This window comes from Gracilinanus agilis, chromosome 4 (genome assembly GCF_016433145.1).
Source record: "Gracilinanus agilis isolate LMUSP501 chromosome 4, AgileGrace, whole genome shotgun sequence".
Classification (NCBI taxonomy): domain Eukaryota; kingdom Metazoa; phylum Chordata; class Mammalia; order Didelphimorphia; family Didelphidae; genus Gracilinanus; species Gracilinanus agilis.
Window position 1 is genome coordinate 413,446,775 of NC_058133.1, and position 17,187 is coordinate 413,463,961.

Here is a 17,187-nt window from a genome sequence, read left to right on the forward strand (position 1 = left end):
AAGGCTTTATTTTGCCTCTTTTTGGGTCCCTATGTCTTACCATAGTGCCTGGAATATAGTAGGCACTCAATAAATGTTTATTGAGTTATCATGAAAAAAAATAAAAAAAAATAAAATGAAAGGGAGAACTAGAGTTGGCTCTATTTTATGAGGGAAGTTATATTTCAAAAGTTGGATGAAAGATACAGATAGGGATATTAACAGACAATATGGGGCTAACCATTAAGGTTAGCCCTTTCCTTTGGTTGTCTCTACTCCAAACAGTGATATTCAGCTGAGACAGGATGATCAGTGGTGACCAGAGATTAATTTATAACAATTTAGTGATAGCTAGCTAGCTTTTATTAAGAGCTCACTCTATTCTAGGCATTGTGCTAAGTACTGGGGATGCAGATACAAGCAAGCAATGCAGCCCTCATGGAACGCATATTCTAGGAGGGAAGAAAAACCTAATGGGGAACGAGAAGGGAGGCAAAAGGTAGGCTACCACCCATTGGCAGAGAGCTAGGCAGAAGGAGACAAGGCACTTGGGGACTTGGCAAGATAAAGCAAACCCAAATCCTTCATTGCTGAAGGAGCTGGGGTAGAGCTCGAATTATCAGAGGTGAGGAGGTAGAGTTAATAGTCAGAGTAGAGCCTGGTATGGAGCAGGTCAGAGAAGAATGATGGTTCAATGACACATGAACACTTCTTTTGTTATTATTGTTGTGAACTTACAGATAATGTTTCCAAAATGCCTGAGAATTGACGATATATGTGATAAGCTCCGAACTGATTATTTGTTCCTTGCTGACTACCCTTAAACTGGTTTCCATAGACCAGTGAGTGTGTATGTCAACAAAACCAACAAACATAATGCTAATTATTTTTATTTGTTAATATAATTAATTAGTAACACAAATGTTCTTCTAGTTATATAGTGTGGTTGTGAACATCAAAAGAATCAGGTTTGAATGTGACCCTAAAGTCAATTTGAGGATTCATGGTCCATATCCCTTGCCTCCCCCGTCTCAGCTGAGAATCTTGCTCATACTTTACTGAGAAAAAATTGAGATAATTCACCACGAGTTCACTCTTCTTTCTTCATTTTCATCTTGTATCATATAGACATGTTTCCTTACTACCTCCTCCATTACCCCTGTCTCTGCTAAAAGGGAATCCCCTTTTCTTACCAAGAGAAGCCCCATCCTTGATCATATTTCCTATTCCTTCCTACCTTCTTCAGAAGATTTCTTCCTTTATCTTATTCTCTAATTTTCTATCTCTCTATCCACTGGCTTCTTCTTTGTCGTCTAAAAACATACTCATGTCTCCCCATCTTTAAAGTCTTCACTTGATCTGATTGTTCCTGTTATCTATTGTTCTATGTTTCTTCTCCCATTCTCACTTAAACTTGAGAAAGTTATTTACACTAGGTGTCTCTTCTTTTTCTCCTTTCACTAAAGCCTCTCTAGTCTCATTTCTTAATCTTTCATTCTCTTGAAACTGCCCACTCCAAAGTTTCCAATGACCTCTTAATTGTCAAGCCTAATAACCTTTCTACAGTCTCCCTTTTTGACCTCATTATAATCTATCATATATTAGCCTCAATACCTGGATACTGTTTCCTCTCTTAAATAATGACCTTACTCTTAACATTGCACTACAATTTTCTCTCTTAATGGCATCACTCTTTCCTTGTTTTCTCCCTACTTGTCTAATTGTTCCTTCTCAGTGTCTCTTGCTGAATATTCAACCAGTTCACTCATGCCCAGTAACTGTAGGTGTCTTCCAAGGGCTTGTCCTAGGCTCTCTTCTCATCTCTCTCTGTATATGAGATAAGATTCACTTGTTATCTCATAAATTCCTGTGCGTCCAGTTGTTAGTTCTATATTAATGATGCTCAGATACATATATCCAGCCTTAGTCTCTCTCCTGAGCTATAGTTATTTATCACCAATTTGCCTTTTGGACATCTTGAACTGATTGTCCCATAGTCATCTTAACTAAAATATATTCAAAACAGAATTAATTGTAATTTCATTAAATCTTCACCTCTTCCCAAATTTCTTCTTATTGGACACACCATTTTCCCCCAGACACCAAGACTTAACAATCTCATTGTTATCCTTGAGTCTTTACTGTCACTCATATATACTTCTGTTGTTAAATGTTTTCATTTCTACCTTCACAACATCTTTTATATAAGTCCCGTCTCTCTAACATGCTTCTTTAGTATAGACATTTTTCACTTCATAATAACCTTGTATTTTTATAATAGCATAAAAAGCTTTTATTGATACCGTCTATTTTCACATAGTTGTAGTTATCCCAAGTATCTCTTCTCTTCCCTCTTCCAGAGACTCATCTCACACAATAAATAATATTTTTAGAGAGGAAAAACCCTCAGCACAACACTTTGAAAAAGTTTGAGAACATATGTAATATATAACATCTGTGGACCTCCCACACCCATGAAAGAGTGTATTGGAATTTTTCTCATACGTTTTCATTTGAATTCTTGTTCTTTATAATTGCATTACATTTACTTTTGTGTAGATTCCATTTACATTATTGTCATTACATGTATATATTTTTTCTTAGCCCTGTTAGTATTACTCTGCATCTATTCATATAGATCTTTCCATACTTCTCTCTATTCATTGAGTATGTCATTTCTTACAGCACAGTAATATATACAGTAATATATACACAGTAATATATACATTTCTTACAGCACAGTAATATATATATACAGTAATATATACATATGAATGTGTGTAGATATGAATATACCATTCTATCATTTTCCTTCTTATTCTAGGTACATTAATTTTGTTTCTGCAGAAGTTTTTCAATTTCAGGTAATCAAAGTTATCTATTTTATTTTATCTTTTGTTTCTTGTTTTTTTTTTTTTTAATTTTGTCTCCCACTTATTTGGTTAAGAATGCTGGGCTTGAGCCTTCCTGCCTCTCACATTTACTTTTGCCTTAATTTCTCTGAGCCTTAGGTTTCTTATCTGTAAAATGAGGACAACAAAGAATTTAAAAAAAAAGCAGTTTATAGAAGTGAACCAACACACCATCTAAGTCCAACAGTATTTGTTGTACATCTATAATCTCTAAATCCTACAGAAAAAGGAGATTGGTGCATTCTCGTATCTTCAGGGATGCTATAATTACATTGCATAGTTTTCTTTAATTGTTGTTGTTTTCCCATTACATTGTAGACTTTGTGTCTTTTGTTTTGCTGGTTCTGCTTATTTCATTTTATATTAGTTCACCTAATCTTGCTTTTCTACATTCTTTATATTTATTGTTTCTTATAACACAAGAATATTCCATCAGATTCATTTATCCTAATTTGTTAAACTATTTTATAATCTCTGAGCATCTAGTTTCCAGTTTTTTGCCAATACAAAAAGTGATGCTACTAATTCTAGTGTACAAGGGATCTTTCTTTTTAATCTTTAACTTCCTTGGTTTATGTTACTAGTGATGGGATCTTTGGATTTGAGTGATGACATTTTAATTATTCTCTTAGTAGAATTTCAGATGACTTTTTAAAATGGTGGCCAAATTCACAGCTCTACCAATTTATATCCATTCTCACATTGTCTATTCTAATTTTGTTTAAACCCTTACCTTCCATCTCAGAATCAATAGTGTGTATTGGTTCTAAGGCAGAAGAGTGGTTAGGGCTAGGCAATGGGGGTAAAGTGACTAGCCCTGAGTCACATAGCTAGGAAATGTCTGAGGTCACATTTGAACCCAGGACCTCCTGTTTCTAGATTTGGCTCTCCATCCACTGTCCCTTATTGCTATCTTTTGTCATTATTTCAAATTTTTTAAAAGCAGAAGTTGATCCCTCTTTACCTACTTAAGTAAAAGTTATATTCATTTATTACTCTCATGGATCTCTAATCCATCCCTGCATCTTTACCCCATGTGCAGTTAATACTGATTTTTGACAGGTGTTTTAGGAATGCCCTTCAATAGTCAGTTGAAGCTCATTGCTTCAGTGGATATTTGATTTCATTAGTGTGTACATTCCTTATAGTGATAGAATCTGCATTCTCATTATTTCTTCTCATCTCTTATTCAAGACTAACTGAATATCCTCCACAGAAGATCCTCCTGACATGGTGAGGTTCTTCCTCTGGGTCTCTTGACCACATATGGATACCCTTATCCTCAATGGACTGTCCATTGGTTATCTCCCATTGAGTGACTGACTTCATTTTCTAGTCATACATTTATCAGATAACAAATTTCCTTTATGCTGTTATAATATCTTTCAAATGCCTCTAGAATAAAACATTAATACCTCTTTTTGGCACTTAAAGCTCTTTACAATCTGGCTCCAGCCTACTTTTCTAAGCTTATCACATATTATTTTCTTCCATGTTTTCTGCAGTCCAATCATACTGGCCTATTTGCTTCTTCACTGTACATAGTATTACATCTCTGTTCTTAGTAGTGCCTTTGCCTAGGCTGATTCTGCACTTTGTGTACCCTCCTCCATCATTTCTGCTTCAGGGAATTCCCATTTTCTTTCAAAATTCAGCTCTTCCCCTATTTCTTTCTTACTGGAAGTTAATTAATATTAGTTTTCAGCTATTATCTATTTGTATTGTTTCCCTGGTATAGAGACTGAGGGCCAGGACTCTTTTCTCTGGCACATAGTCGGCACTTAATAAATGCTCATCAAATGAATGAATGAATGAATATATCTCCTGTGCAATTCTTTATTAACAACATGTTGCAGATTCTCATTGCCCTTTATTTGAGGCACAACTTTAGTTATTCAGAAACTGGTATTTAATGACAGTCACAAAACACCAACAGAATACTGACATTAAAAAAGAAGGATCTTTGTTTAGGAAGAAGCAAAATGGGATCATTACAGTTTTTAAAAATAATATTGTTCAGTGCAGCAAATACAGTAAATAGCCCACAGTCAATGAATACCTTTGATTATTCATTTATTTTTATTTATTAAACTATTCCCATTGTCAGATTTGGAAGTATTCCATACTGCACTATAAATATGCACTTTTGGAGGCTAGCCTTCATGAACTGAGTACAAGAGTGTTGCAATAACTCACTTTCTGAAAAATCAGAACTTTACAAATGAATGATGCAATTTGCTCAGACTTTGCAAGTACATTGAACTTTAGGAGGAGATCAAAGAATTTCAGCAAAAGTATATATTTAAAAATGTTTTTTACAAGTAGCTAGAAACTTACATTTCATAATAAAGTACTCATTCATTCACAAGGTCAGGGCTGTAACAAAAAGAACAGCCAGTATTGCTGACCTATAGATGTTCACAGGGAGAATGGTCTTTCTAAATGTTCTCTTTTTTAAGGTAGGAAAAAGTTTCCTGATGAGCTAAGTGCAGTGATTACAGCAGTGAAAGCAACCATAGAAACAATGTCAGACTTTTTTGTTTTATTGTTTCTTTTGAGCTCATTTCTATGATGGCCCTAATAATTAAACTCTGATATTTAATTTAAAATACACTAAAGATAATATAAGCTGTCCTTAAAAAAAAACAACTCCAGTAGACAAATAAAAGCATTTTGAAAACAACTATTAAAAATTATACATTACTGTTAGAACTTCTCTTTCTTATTTTAAACATAACTCAAAACTGAGAAAAATCTTTGACTTTATGGGAGCTAAACATGTTTCTATGGATTCTAGAGGCCAGGAACAATGGAACAGAAACAAGAAGATAGCTTTGATTTCAAACTTGTCATTGTCAATCTTATTTCTTTATTCTATCTGGCTATTTGCCAGTCTTTTTCATTGAAGATAGAACAAGAGTTTGTAGGTAAGAGCTACATTTTAAGAGGCTAGATGAGGCACATGGAAGAATTTTCTGACAGTATTATTTAGGTTAGATAATGGGACTGGTGAGCAAAGGAGGCTTAATAATTTCTTTCTTCACTGGCAAGGTTTCCTGTAACTAAAGTTTTAGAGCATTATTGAAAGCTATTAATTTATTCATAGGGGTTTTGTCTGCAATTAGGATGTTCTCATCTCTGGTAAATAGTGGAATCTGAGTTATGGCCTCGTATAGCTATGGTTAAAAGTGACATTAACTTGGTTTTCTATTTAGGTATCACAAAAAACCCTAGTAAAGCTTACTGAAACACATAATCCCTGTAGTTTTTTTCCTCCTTTACCTGTCCAGATTCTTTCCCTCCCTCCCATTTCCCCTCATCCTCCAGCTCCAAGGTGCTCAGGGCTCCATTCTTATAGACACTGCACCCACTGCCAAAAACTTACCTCCCAGAAATTTGTCTACAGACTATTTTCCCCAAGGACCTACAAAGGACATCGGGACCTGCATCGTGCCTTGGGAACTTTGAATGTACACACAGTCCTTCTATTTGTTGATCTTAACTATGGGGAAAGATGTGGTCAACCGATAGACAATTTTAGAAAATGTTTCAAAGGCAAAATGCCATCTAACCCTGATCCATAGCATCATCTTATTTTGAGGACATAATATGACCCCATAATATATTCAAATCCATTTTGTGTTAGGGTTGTACTTGATCTTTAAGATATTAAAAATGTTAGGGTTGTACTTGTGTTAGGGTTGTACTTGATCTTTAAGATATTAAAAATGTAATGGGTTTTTAAATAAATCCTCACTTCAATGCCTCATTTTGATATGGAGTTAACCTAGAGTAGTGGTCTCTAGAAGCTGGGACCTTACCCCAAGGGTAGCATTCCTTGACCCCAATAGTGTATTCATAATAATAACAGCTGCCATCTATATAGCACTTTAAGATTTGCAAAGTGAGCCATATATTAATTTATTTGATCCTTACAACTACCCAGTGAAGCAGCTATTATTATTATTATTATTATTATTATTATTATTATTATTATTATTTGGCCTTTTGTAGACTAGGGAGATGTGTTTCATATCACCACCTCCAGGATATCTCCTTGTTGGCTTATGTCCAGCATAACTACTCCACCTCTTCACCCATTATAGCTTAATATTCTAACTACCTCTGCTGGCCTTGTATACTTCAGATGTCAGTCTCTCATGAGGGTGATTCTAATCTAATCACAACCCAGGAATATATCTATATCCATCCATCCATCTATCCATATCTATCTATCTATCTATCTATCTATCTATCTATCTATCTATCTATCTATCCATCCACACACATATATACCCATACCCACACATGCATAGATATACATGCATAGAAATTATATACAACATATATACAAATAGTAAACCCAAGATTAAAATTAATATCCAATAATGATTATAGTTTATAAAGTTTATTAATAATCACTTGAAGTGGAAGAAATAAAAAGAACAAAAGTAAACACCTGAGTAAAATTCTCCTGCCTCTCACCCCACCTCCACTAGCTCTATTTCTGGGAGAAGAGAGTGAGAGGGTCAGGGTCACACAAAAACTTATATCCTCCTTACATTAGCACGTAATGTGAGAAGGAACATGGAATGTTGGGAGAGAGAGTCCTGGGGTGCAAATCCTAATTCCACAACAAACATGTGTAGAGTTTATAGATAACATGTTTGTAATACATATAATATATAAATAGATATACGTGTATGGGAATTATAAATACATACTAATATACATACATAGTTACTTTATTGGAAAATGTTTATTAAGTACTTAATTAGGGACAGCTAGTGGCACAGTGGACAGGGTACTGGTTCTGGGGTCAAGAAAACTCATCTTCCTGAGTTCAAATCTGGCTTAACTAACTTAATTAACCATGTGGCCCTAGGCAAGTCACTTCATCCTATTTGTCTCATTTCCCTCATCAAATGAGCTGGAGAAGGAAATAATAAACCACTCCAATATATTTGCCCCCAAAACTCCAAATGGGGTCCATGAAGAGTTGGACATAATTGAAAAATGACTGAGCAACAACAACAGAAGCGCTTACTCTATGTCAAGCACTGTCAAGGAATATAACCCAGCTCTTTCTCTTAAGGAGCTCACATTCTCATTAGGGTAACTACTATATATTCCTAAATCACAGTTCTGAATCTGCCACTCCTCTGCTGGCGTAGAGAGATCAGCATGGCAGGGAACCATGTGTATCAAAGAACAAGGAAGAATTTAAAGATGTTATGAAAGAAAAAAATTTAGGCTCTCTACTTAATGGATTCTCTGAATCATCTGAGATAGAAAGGAGGGGTCTTTAGTTACTCTCATTTTTTTTTCTATGAGAAAAGTAAGACTTACTGGGAAAGTAGATGTGAATGACTGAATAACTCTGAACTACTCAAGCTAGACTAAAAGTTGGATGGACTTTAGAGATTTCTTTGGGAAAGGAGGAAAGATTTTTTTATGATGACAGGTCTTAACGTAGACCTAGTCTGAATGTAACAGTCCCATGTTACATATTGATGTTGCATTTGAAACTCTAAGATGGTTGGTGTGATTTGTTTTCTTAGTTTATCTAATTGGTAATTTTAATATTCTGATCACTCCCTCTATTTTATATTAGTATATTTAAATAAATTTATTACTGCTGAGGCTGGGGACTATATTTAGCCATCTGTCATATTTCTTGATGAAATTAAGTCTTCACACTAGTGAAATATTGTAATTGTGATAAAGTATATCCTTATTTCTTACATCACTACTTATAATTTAATTAGTAGCCACAGTGGGACTTCTCTGAGAGGACTGCTTTAGAATGGGAAAGGGGAAATGAAGCCAACTATTACCAGCACTTTGAAAGGCAAGGCATTTTTAGAAATGAGTTCTATAATTAGTTCAGTTATCACCTTTGGGAGACAGGCACCTTAACTACTCACCTACTTTTTGAATTTTCTTTTATATCAGCACATACAATTTTTTTGATTTAAAAATATATATGTGTGTGTGTGTGTGTGTGTGTGTGTGTGTGTGTGTGTGTGTGTAAGAGAGAGAAAGAGAGAGAAAGGGAGAGAGGGAGAGAGAAATCAATCTAGCAAATTATGTGATAGTATGTTGTCCATAATATTAAGGACCAATTTTTTACCCTTTCTTTGAACTTATTTATTTCATATAAAATTTCTCCTTTTTCTAATCCTTTAGTAAAGTAGATGTAGTTTTAAAGAGAGACAATATTTTTTGGAGTGGAATAGTGTTTGATTTGGAGTAAGGAAGACCTTGGTCTAAAGTGCCTCTGACTCTTACTGGCTGAGTGACTGAATAGATTAATCACAGAATCTCTCAGAACCTTAGTTTTTCCAACTATAAAAATGGAGATAACTACACTGTAGTAGCTACTCCCAAAAGGATGTTATAAGATGCAAAGGGACTAGTATAAGTAGAGTACAAGACAAACTTTAAAGCACTATGTAAATATCATTTATTAAATCCTCCAGTAGTCACCCATTTCCATAAAGCAAGAAGGCAGATGGCAAAAATTACAAACTGTTCTGAAAGGCCTTCAATATTTAGTCATGGGTATTACCTTTTATTCATGAAGCTCTTTTTTTGCTTTTAGAATTTAGCTGCCTTAAACATAACTGGAAGACTTTTGTAAGTTAATTAATCAGTCATTGATTTTTGTGTACATGTGCTTTTTGTACAAAGAAAACAGTTTATTCTAAAAATATTGTTTTAAAAAAGTCTCCTGGATCTTTCTCTCGTATTTATGCAACAGGATAAAAAGAAGTGTACAGCTTGCTTTTCTCACAATATGTTATTTTATTATCCCTAAAATTCTCTGCAAAACAGACCTAATATTTCATGTTTGAACCTTCTGTGCTACTTAGAGTCTGAGAGAGTTTCTTAGGGACACTGAAAGGTCTTCCTAAATTTAAGATCAGCTTTCTCTTCCATAAGGAATGCTGCTTTTAATTATACTCATTTTTTAAATTATCTTTCACAGATAAGCTTTTTTCTTCCTTCCTTCCTTCCTTCCTTCCTTCCTTCCTTCCTTCCTTCCTTCCTTTTCCTTCCTTCCTTCCTTTTTTTTTGCAGCTAATAAATGCCTCAGACAGTATTCAGACTTGTAGTTTTGACTAAAAACAGCACATATACAAACTTTTATTTATAAAATGCCATCTTGGTGTTTTCTTTTAAACCAATAGGTTATTTTTTTCTCTAATCATAATTCCTAGATCTTTTTTTGCTTTGCACTCTGCTTAGTTGTTCATAGAGATCTACAAAAGGAAGTCTTCACTGCAGCATCTCAGAATTCTTGAGAGAGCTGAGTGTAGATGAGAAAAAAGCAGCACTCAGAGTGGATTGAAAATGGAGAGCTAGTGTAGGTTTCCAGCTTCCCCCACACCTAGGAGCCAATCATGGTTTGAGCCAGAGGCTGCATGTATTCTTCTCCATGTGGTCTGAGGGGAGAGTTCTTGGACATTGAATTATAGTCCCCAACCATGGTGAGGCCATGATGTAAACTCTTGGCTTGAGAAATGGAGGTTGTGGAAAAGGGAACCAGGGAGCCAAGTATTAGGAGATCTTGAACCCCAGACTTTTGGAGGAGTATGGGGAGTTTCTGATTAAGTTCGGCTTTTACCTTGTAGCATCCAAGGTCATTCAGCCCTTTCCAATCCAAATATTATTTTTCTTGGCAGAGAATGCAGAAGCAACATAGGAGATGCATAATTCTACCTTCTTTTCATCCCTCATCTAATGCAAGTCATCAAATATGTGCTCTTTAAGCTTCTTCATTTCTTCCTCATGGTTAAATAATCCCTTTTCATTCTTTATGTTATATTTTTGTTACATGTATTCATCCTTTGTTCCTGTTGCTTCTATCCTCTGTATATATCTTCCGCCACCCCCCAACCTTTACTTTTTGTCTTAGAATCAATATTATGCATCTTTTCAAAGGCAGAAGAGCAGTAAGGGCTAAGCAATGGGACTTAAGTGATTTACCCAGGATCACACAGCTATAAAGTATTTGAGGTCAAATTTGAACCCAGGACTTCCACTCTCTAGACCTGGCTTTCAATTCACTGAGTCACCTAGCTGCCTGTATACACCTTAAAATAAAAAAAACCCAAAAAAACCCTTTACCTTCCATCTTAGAATTAATACTATGTATTAGTTTCCAGGCAGAAGAGAGGTAAGAGCTAAGCAATGAGGGGGAGGTGGGGGAGGAGATTTAAATGACTTGCCCAGGGTCACACAGCCAGCAGATTTGAATTTAGGACCTCTAATCTCTAGGTTTGGCTCTCAACCCACTGAACCACCTAAATCTCCCTTCTCTACATGTCTTTTAAAAATCTAGATGCATCCGCATTAGTCTCCTTAGACAACTTTTTTTCCTATTGAACTGATTTTTTTTCACTTTGGGTTTTTAGAATTTCATTCTTCAGAGTTAGGATACTTAGCAATTTTTGTGTGTGTGTGTGTGTGTATGTGTGATGGACCTACTTGATACTATGGTAAAACCTGTGGATCCCTTCTCAAAATAATATTTTAAGATGCTTAAAATAGAATACATAGTATTAAAAAAGAACCCAGTTAGATGAAAATAAAGCTATCAAAATATGAAAAAACCCCCAAGTTTATGGACTTTATGTTGAAAACCCTATTTTAGAGTTTCCTGTCCTCTCAGGCTTACTTCTGTCAAATTTTAGACTATTTGATCTCATCTATTCTTTCTCTGAATCCTTTGTAATTTGTTTTCTCAAAATCAAAAATTTATGTCAACCAATTCCTGGCTTTTGTCTTCTTTTTCATGCATAAGAAGATGGAGTAGCCTCTTCCTCTAAGGTTCCCATCATTTTTATTTAGGCAATCAGTTCCTCCTTTCGCATCAGAAAAAAAGTCCAGAATAGCAGTTATCCTTATCATGTCTAAATTTTTCTCTTTGCAACTTCTTTGTTTTATAAGCTATATCCTCTGGGATTAAGCTGAATAAGTTAATTGACTCTCTTCCACATGACAGAAACTTGAAGTAAGCTAAATCTCTTGCTGTTTTTCATTGACAAAATTCCATCTCCTCTCTCTGTGCCTTTTTATAGACTGATCTGCATGGCTGAACTATATAGTATACTTCTTCATCTCTGCCTCATAGAACCCTGAATCTTCTCAACTGAAGTGCCAGCTCCTATAAGAAACTTATTTTCTTTCCCTTTCTGGTTTATATTTTACATTTAGTTTTCTATGTGTGTGTTATTCCCCCTTAATAGAATGCAAAGTCCTTAGTCCCCACTCATCACATCCCCTGACCTTCATGACTTCCACTGGTCAGGAACCTGGACCACTATGCTGGCAAACTCAGGCATGCTGCCCTGCCACCCACTGTGGTGAGTCTTCTGGGATTGGGCTGGGTTGGAGGTCCCCCAGATATTTAATTTATGCACTAGCCACTGCGCCATCTAGCTGACCTGTATAGGGTTGGTGATAATGGAATAGGTCTACAACAACAATAGCAGCAGCAGACACTTGCTCTGAGGTAGGAAACAAGCCTCCCACAGGGGCTGGAATTGGTCTCCTGCAGGAAGTTAGCATGTAGAGTGGAAATGTGGTAAGAGTCTACTAGTCCCATCTCTGGCCAGTACTTTCTGTTTTCTGCTTAAACATCTCTGCAGTTTATAACTTTTGCATGCTCTCTCCTGGATATTCTCTTCCAATATTTGCGTGGTTTTCCTATCTCCAGGAATTTTTCCTTATTTGTAATCTTTGCTATCTCTACTCTCATTTCCTGATTTGTACATGTATTGGGTTTTTTTTTTTTTGGTAATGGCCTTCCCCTTCAGCCCTTACATAGCATTTTATTTCCTAAACTCTTTAACACATTTATTTTGTAAAACTGTCACAACTATTTGTGGTGATGACTTATTTCCCTATGAATCTCTAATTTGCTTGAAGGTAGGGACCATTTTCTATCCAAAATGTTGTTTCTTCCGCATTGCACTGTGTTCTACTCATAGGAGTAATAAATGTTGATTTCAATTTGATTCTTTTTTTTTAAAATTCCTAATTTACCAGGAGAATCCTTTATATCTGGAACATTACCTAGGACTTTAGGAAGAAAGTGTAGAATAGTTAAGATAAGGAATAGAAAAAGAATCTAACCCTCAGTTTTTTGTCATTAATCATCAAAGTAGATAAATTGTTATACCAATTACAAATGCATGTGGATGGTATTTCCAGTCTTTAATTGTTTGTAGGAAACCATGAGTTCAGATGTAATAATTCCAGCGGGACAGTTCTGTATTTTCTTTTTCTTTTTTTAAATATTATTTTATTTTCACCTTTATTCCATGTAAATAATTTTATATGTTTGATAGTAATTCAGTTCATTAAACACTTGTTAAGCACCTACTGCAAGCCAGGCTGAGTGGCCAAGAAGCAAAAGACATTCCCTTCCCTCAAAGAGTTTACAATCTATTGGGAGAGATAAGAACCAAACAAATATGTACAAATAAGCTATATACATAACAAATAGGAAATGATTAAAAGAAGGAAAACACTGCAATTAAAAAGTGTCAAGAAAGACTTAGTATAGAGTGAGATTTTAGTTGGGACTTCAGGGAAGTCAAGGAGGTCAGTAAGTAAAGTGGAGGGGGAAAAAGAATATTTCTGACATGAGGAATGGCCAGAGAAAATGCCTAGGAATGGAAGGCCTTTTTCATGGACCAGCCAGAAGGCTGTTGTCACTGGATTGAAGAGTATGTGGATGTGGAGTAAGATGTAAGATGACTGGAAAGGCAGAAGGGGGATAGGTTATGAAGGGCTTTGAATGCCAAACAGAGCATTTTATATTTGATCCCAGAGGCAACAGGGAATTGGAGTTTGACAGGTGACATGACAGCACCTGAGTTTTAGGAAAATCACTTTAGTTGCTGAATGGAGAATAGATTGAAGTGGAAAGAGACTTGACACAGGCAGACATGCCACCAGGCTATTGCAGCAGTGATGAGGGCTTTTGCCCGAGTGGTGGTACTCTCAGATGATAAAAAGGGGAATATTCAAGAGATGTTGCAAAGGTGAAATCAACAGGCCTTGGCAAAAGCTTGGATGTGGTGGGTGAGAAATAGTGAGGAATTCAGGATGAACACACTCTTGGGTGAATGAGGTTACATCTCAATCTTTACTTTATAGTGGGATTTGGACATAATATATTAAGATAGTTAATAAAAAATTACATTGAGGGCAAGGCAGCTTTTTGCCGGGTATGCATCTATTCACTATGAACTCAAACTTTAACCCAGTCTTGACTTTCTGCCTTACCTTTCTGTTTCAAAGATACTATCTATTTCCTGCCTCTCACCCTTTTCTTTCTTTAGGACTTGATCAGTGCTGTAGAAACAAAACAGAGTTTTGAGAGGGAAATGAAGATCTTACAAGAAAGACTAGCCATTGGCCAAAGAGCCTGGGATGCCACTAAGAAGGAGCTGAGACATTTGAAGAAAAATTCCTTTGAAACAGAGGAGAGTTTGAAGAACAGCATGGAAGAAGCAAAGACATCTCAGAGCCTCTTCTGTTCATTCATGGAGCAAATCACAGACCTTCTGAGTAGAAACTCAATGATGATTAAGCCTACAAAGGAAGATATTTTGGACAGAATACAGGAAATGAGCAAACAGGAAGCAAACAGGAAACAAGTAAGTGGCAGTTGTTTTTGTTGAATATTCTAGTATAATTTAATAAAGCTTCACTAAATTGGACCAGTAGGGGTGGGATTGGAGAGGGAATGGGCAAAGACTATCCCTAATTGGTAAAAAAAATGTGGTTTGAGAGGATGTTTAAATATATGATTTACCCCTTTCAAATGCAACAGGGAGCTTAAACTAGGAGAGTGTCAACTAACATTTGTTATTAGGTCCATTTAATGCACAGAGAAGAATATTTTATAATCATCACTTTAACAATATATAAATTTCCATTTCAAAATGTTTCAAGAAAGGTTTAAGTCATGTGAAAATTATTTTTGTATATTTTTGCTTTTACATATTTTTATGACAACCATTTATTAATTGAGGAAGATAGGTTAGGTTCCTTCTGGGAAAAATGACTCTGTAACACTCAGCGTTCCCTGGGAACATCTGATTTTATTTTTTAACCAACTCTCTTGTCTAGATGTCCTCAGTTCCTTTGCCAACATCAAGCTAACAAGGCATGGAATGTAGAACAATTTTATTTTTCTCTCAAGAATCTAAAGTAAATGCATTCCAAAATTCATAGATTCAAGAAAACCTTTTCTTTTGCTGAGTCTCACCTTCCTCAGGAATCTCATATGGCTAATCCAGTCTTAGAGTGGTGGAATGAATGAATGAATTGCATTTTCATTCATTCAGCTATTCATTCATTCATTCCACCACTCTAGATACTATACCTCTTTTAGTACCACTGAAGAGTGTGTTAGGTTTTTTGGGGCTGCTATTTTGTAGTGACTCATATTGAACTTGAAGTACACTAAGACCCCTAGATCTTTTCAGTTGAGCTTTTGTCTGTCATGTCCTCACCATCCTATATTTGAGCAGTTGATTCTTTGAACCTTAGTGTTGAATTTTACAATGACCCTTATCAAATTTTATCTAGATTTAGCCCACTTTTCCAGTCTGAGTTATTTTTGTGTACAGATTTTATCATCTAATGTAATAGATCTTAAACTTTTTAGCCTCAAGACTCCTTGAAACTATTTTTTAAATAAAAAGCCCTTACTTTCTGTTTTAGAACTAATATTGGTTCTAAGGCAGAGGAGTGCTAAAGGCTAGACAATTGGGGTTGTGACTTGTCCAGTGTCACACATCTAGGAAGTGTTTGAGTACAGATTTGAACCCAGGACCTCCTATTTCCAGGCTTGTCTCTCAAGACACTGAGCCACTTAGTTGCTTATGAATCTTAATGCTAGCTTTTTAATGAATGCATTCTGACTTGTAATGATCTCTACTTCTCTTTCTAAATATTGTCAAGCTGTCACTTTTAAAATTACATTCTTAAATTTTGCTAGGAATTGAAGTTCACTACCATATAATTTGAAGAATTCATTTTTCCTTTGTGAAATTTAGATCAATCCATCCATTACCATTCCTGAAATACTCTTATTCTCCATGGTTTTCCAGTGATCCCTGATAGTGGTCTAGCAATCACACACACAAGTACTTTCAATGCTCAAGATGTAATTTAGATATGTATGAAATAATTTTAAATTTAATTTCCATCACTCACATTTTCTCCATCACTTTCTTAAGTGCAGACCAACCACAAAACAATAAATCAAGACCTTATTTGTTATAGTGATCAATATCCAATTTATAAGTGCTCACATCAAAAATTTAACAATTGGTTGGTGGGAGGCTGTTTGAGCTGGCCCCAGGACACCTTTGATCTGGCCCTCCCTTCACTTATTATGGGTATTACTTTCTCTGTTTATTTTTATTCAATACTTCCCAATATAAAGATTTTTCTCCTTGGATAAGAAAACACTTCAAAAGGTCTTTTATCTCATCAATGTTATAAATAAAAATTAATTGTGAAGGATTATTGCTATTGATAGATTTATAAGCACTATTTGTAAAGAGAAAGAGAGAAATAAGATTTCTGGCCTTTCTAACTTAAGGTAAAAATCTGGTCCCCCATTGTAGGTTTCTTGCCACAACTTGCCAGAGATCAAGAGCTAAGATAAGAAGCTACCAGGAAGTTTAGAGAGACAGGAACAAAGAGATCACTCCACTTGCTTCTGGTGTTTTTTAAACCTCCCTCTCAGCCTCTTTCCCCGATCCTTTTAGATCCTCCAATTGACTAATGGCCTTTTGATGCCATACATCATGCCATCTGGCTTCCATGACACTGTCAAGCCAGGCCTGTGCCAGGACATTATATACCCTCTAGCTGATTCATCTGTTGAATGTTTCTGAGATGGAGGTCTCCTAGATATTTAATTCACACATCAGTTTAGGAGTTCCATCCTGTGTTTCTTGTCCATGAATTTCCATAAAGTTTGCCACTGGGGGTCCCTTTAAGGGCCTGGAGGTCTTCTTCACTTTCTCCTGACATTACAAGGTTGCTGGTGGAGTGCTTGGACTGTTGCTTGTCATGACTTGCTCTTGACTATCTTCTTTTTCTTATCATTATATTCTTCAATGATGTCCTTTACTAATTGTTCTTTGGAATTTCTCATTGGCCATACAATGTAACCTATTTATACCCATAATGTGTATCTCCATTTTCCTCTGTGGGCTATTCTACCTCAGAAAAGTATTTGAAGAGAGCGGGGCTCCAC

At 35.6% G+C, this 17,187-nt stretch overlaps 1 protein-coding gene across 1 annotated transcript in view; it reads left to right on the top strand.

Moving 5' to 3' along the window:
• The window catches only part of CCDC170 (coiled-coil domain containing 170), a 117,154-nt gene that overhangs the window by 47,028 nt on the left and 52,939 nt on the right, over positions 1–17,187 (top strand). Inside the window, 1 exon segment of the mRNA XM_044674854.1 lies at positions 14,249–14,566. Within this exon segment, the coding sequence (XP_044530789.1) occupies positions 14,249–14,566 (318 nt within the window).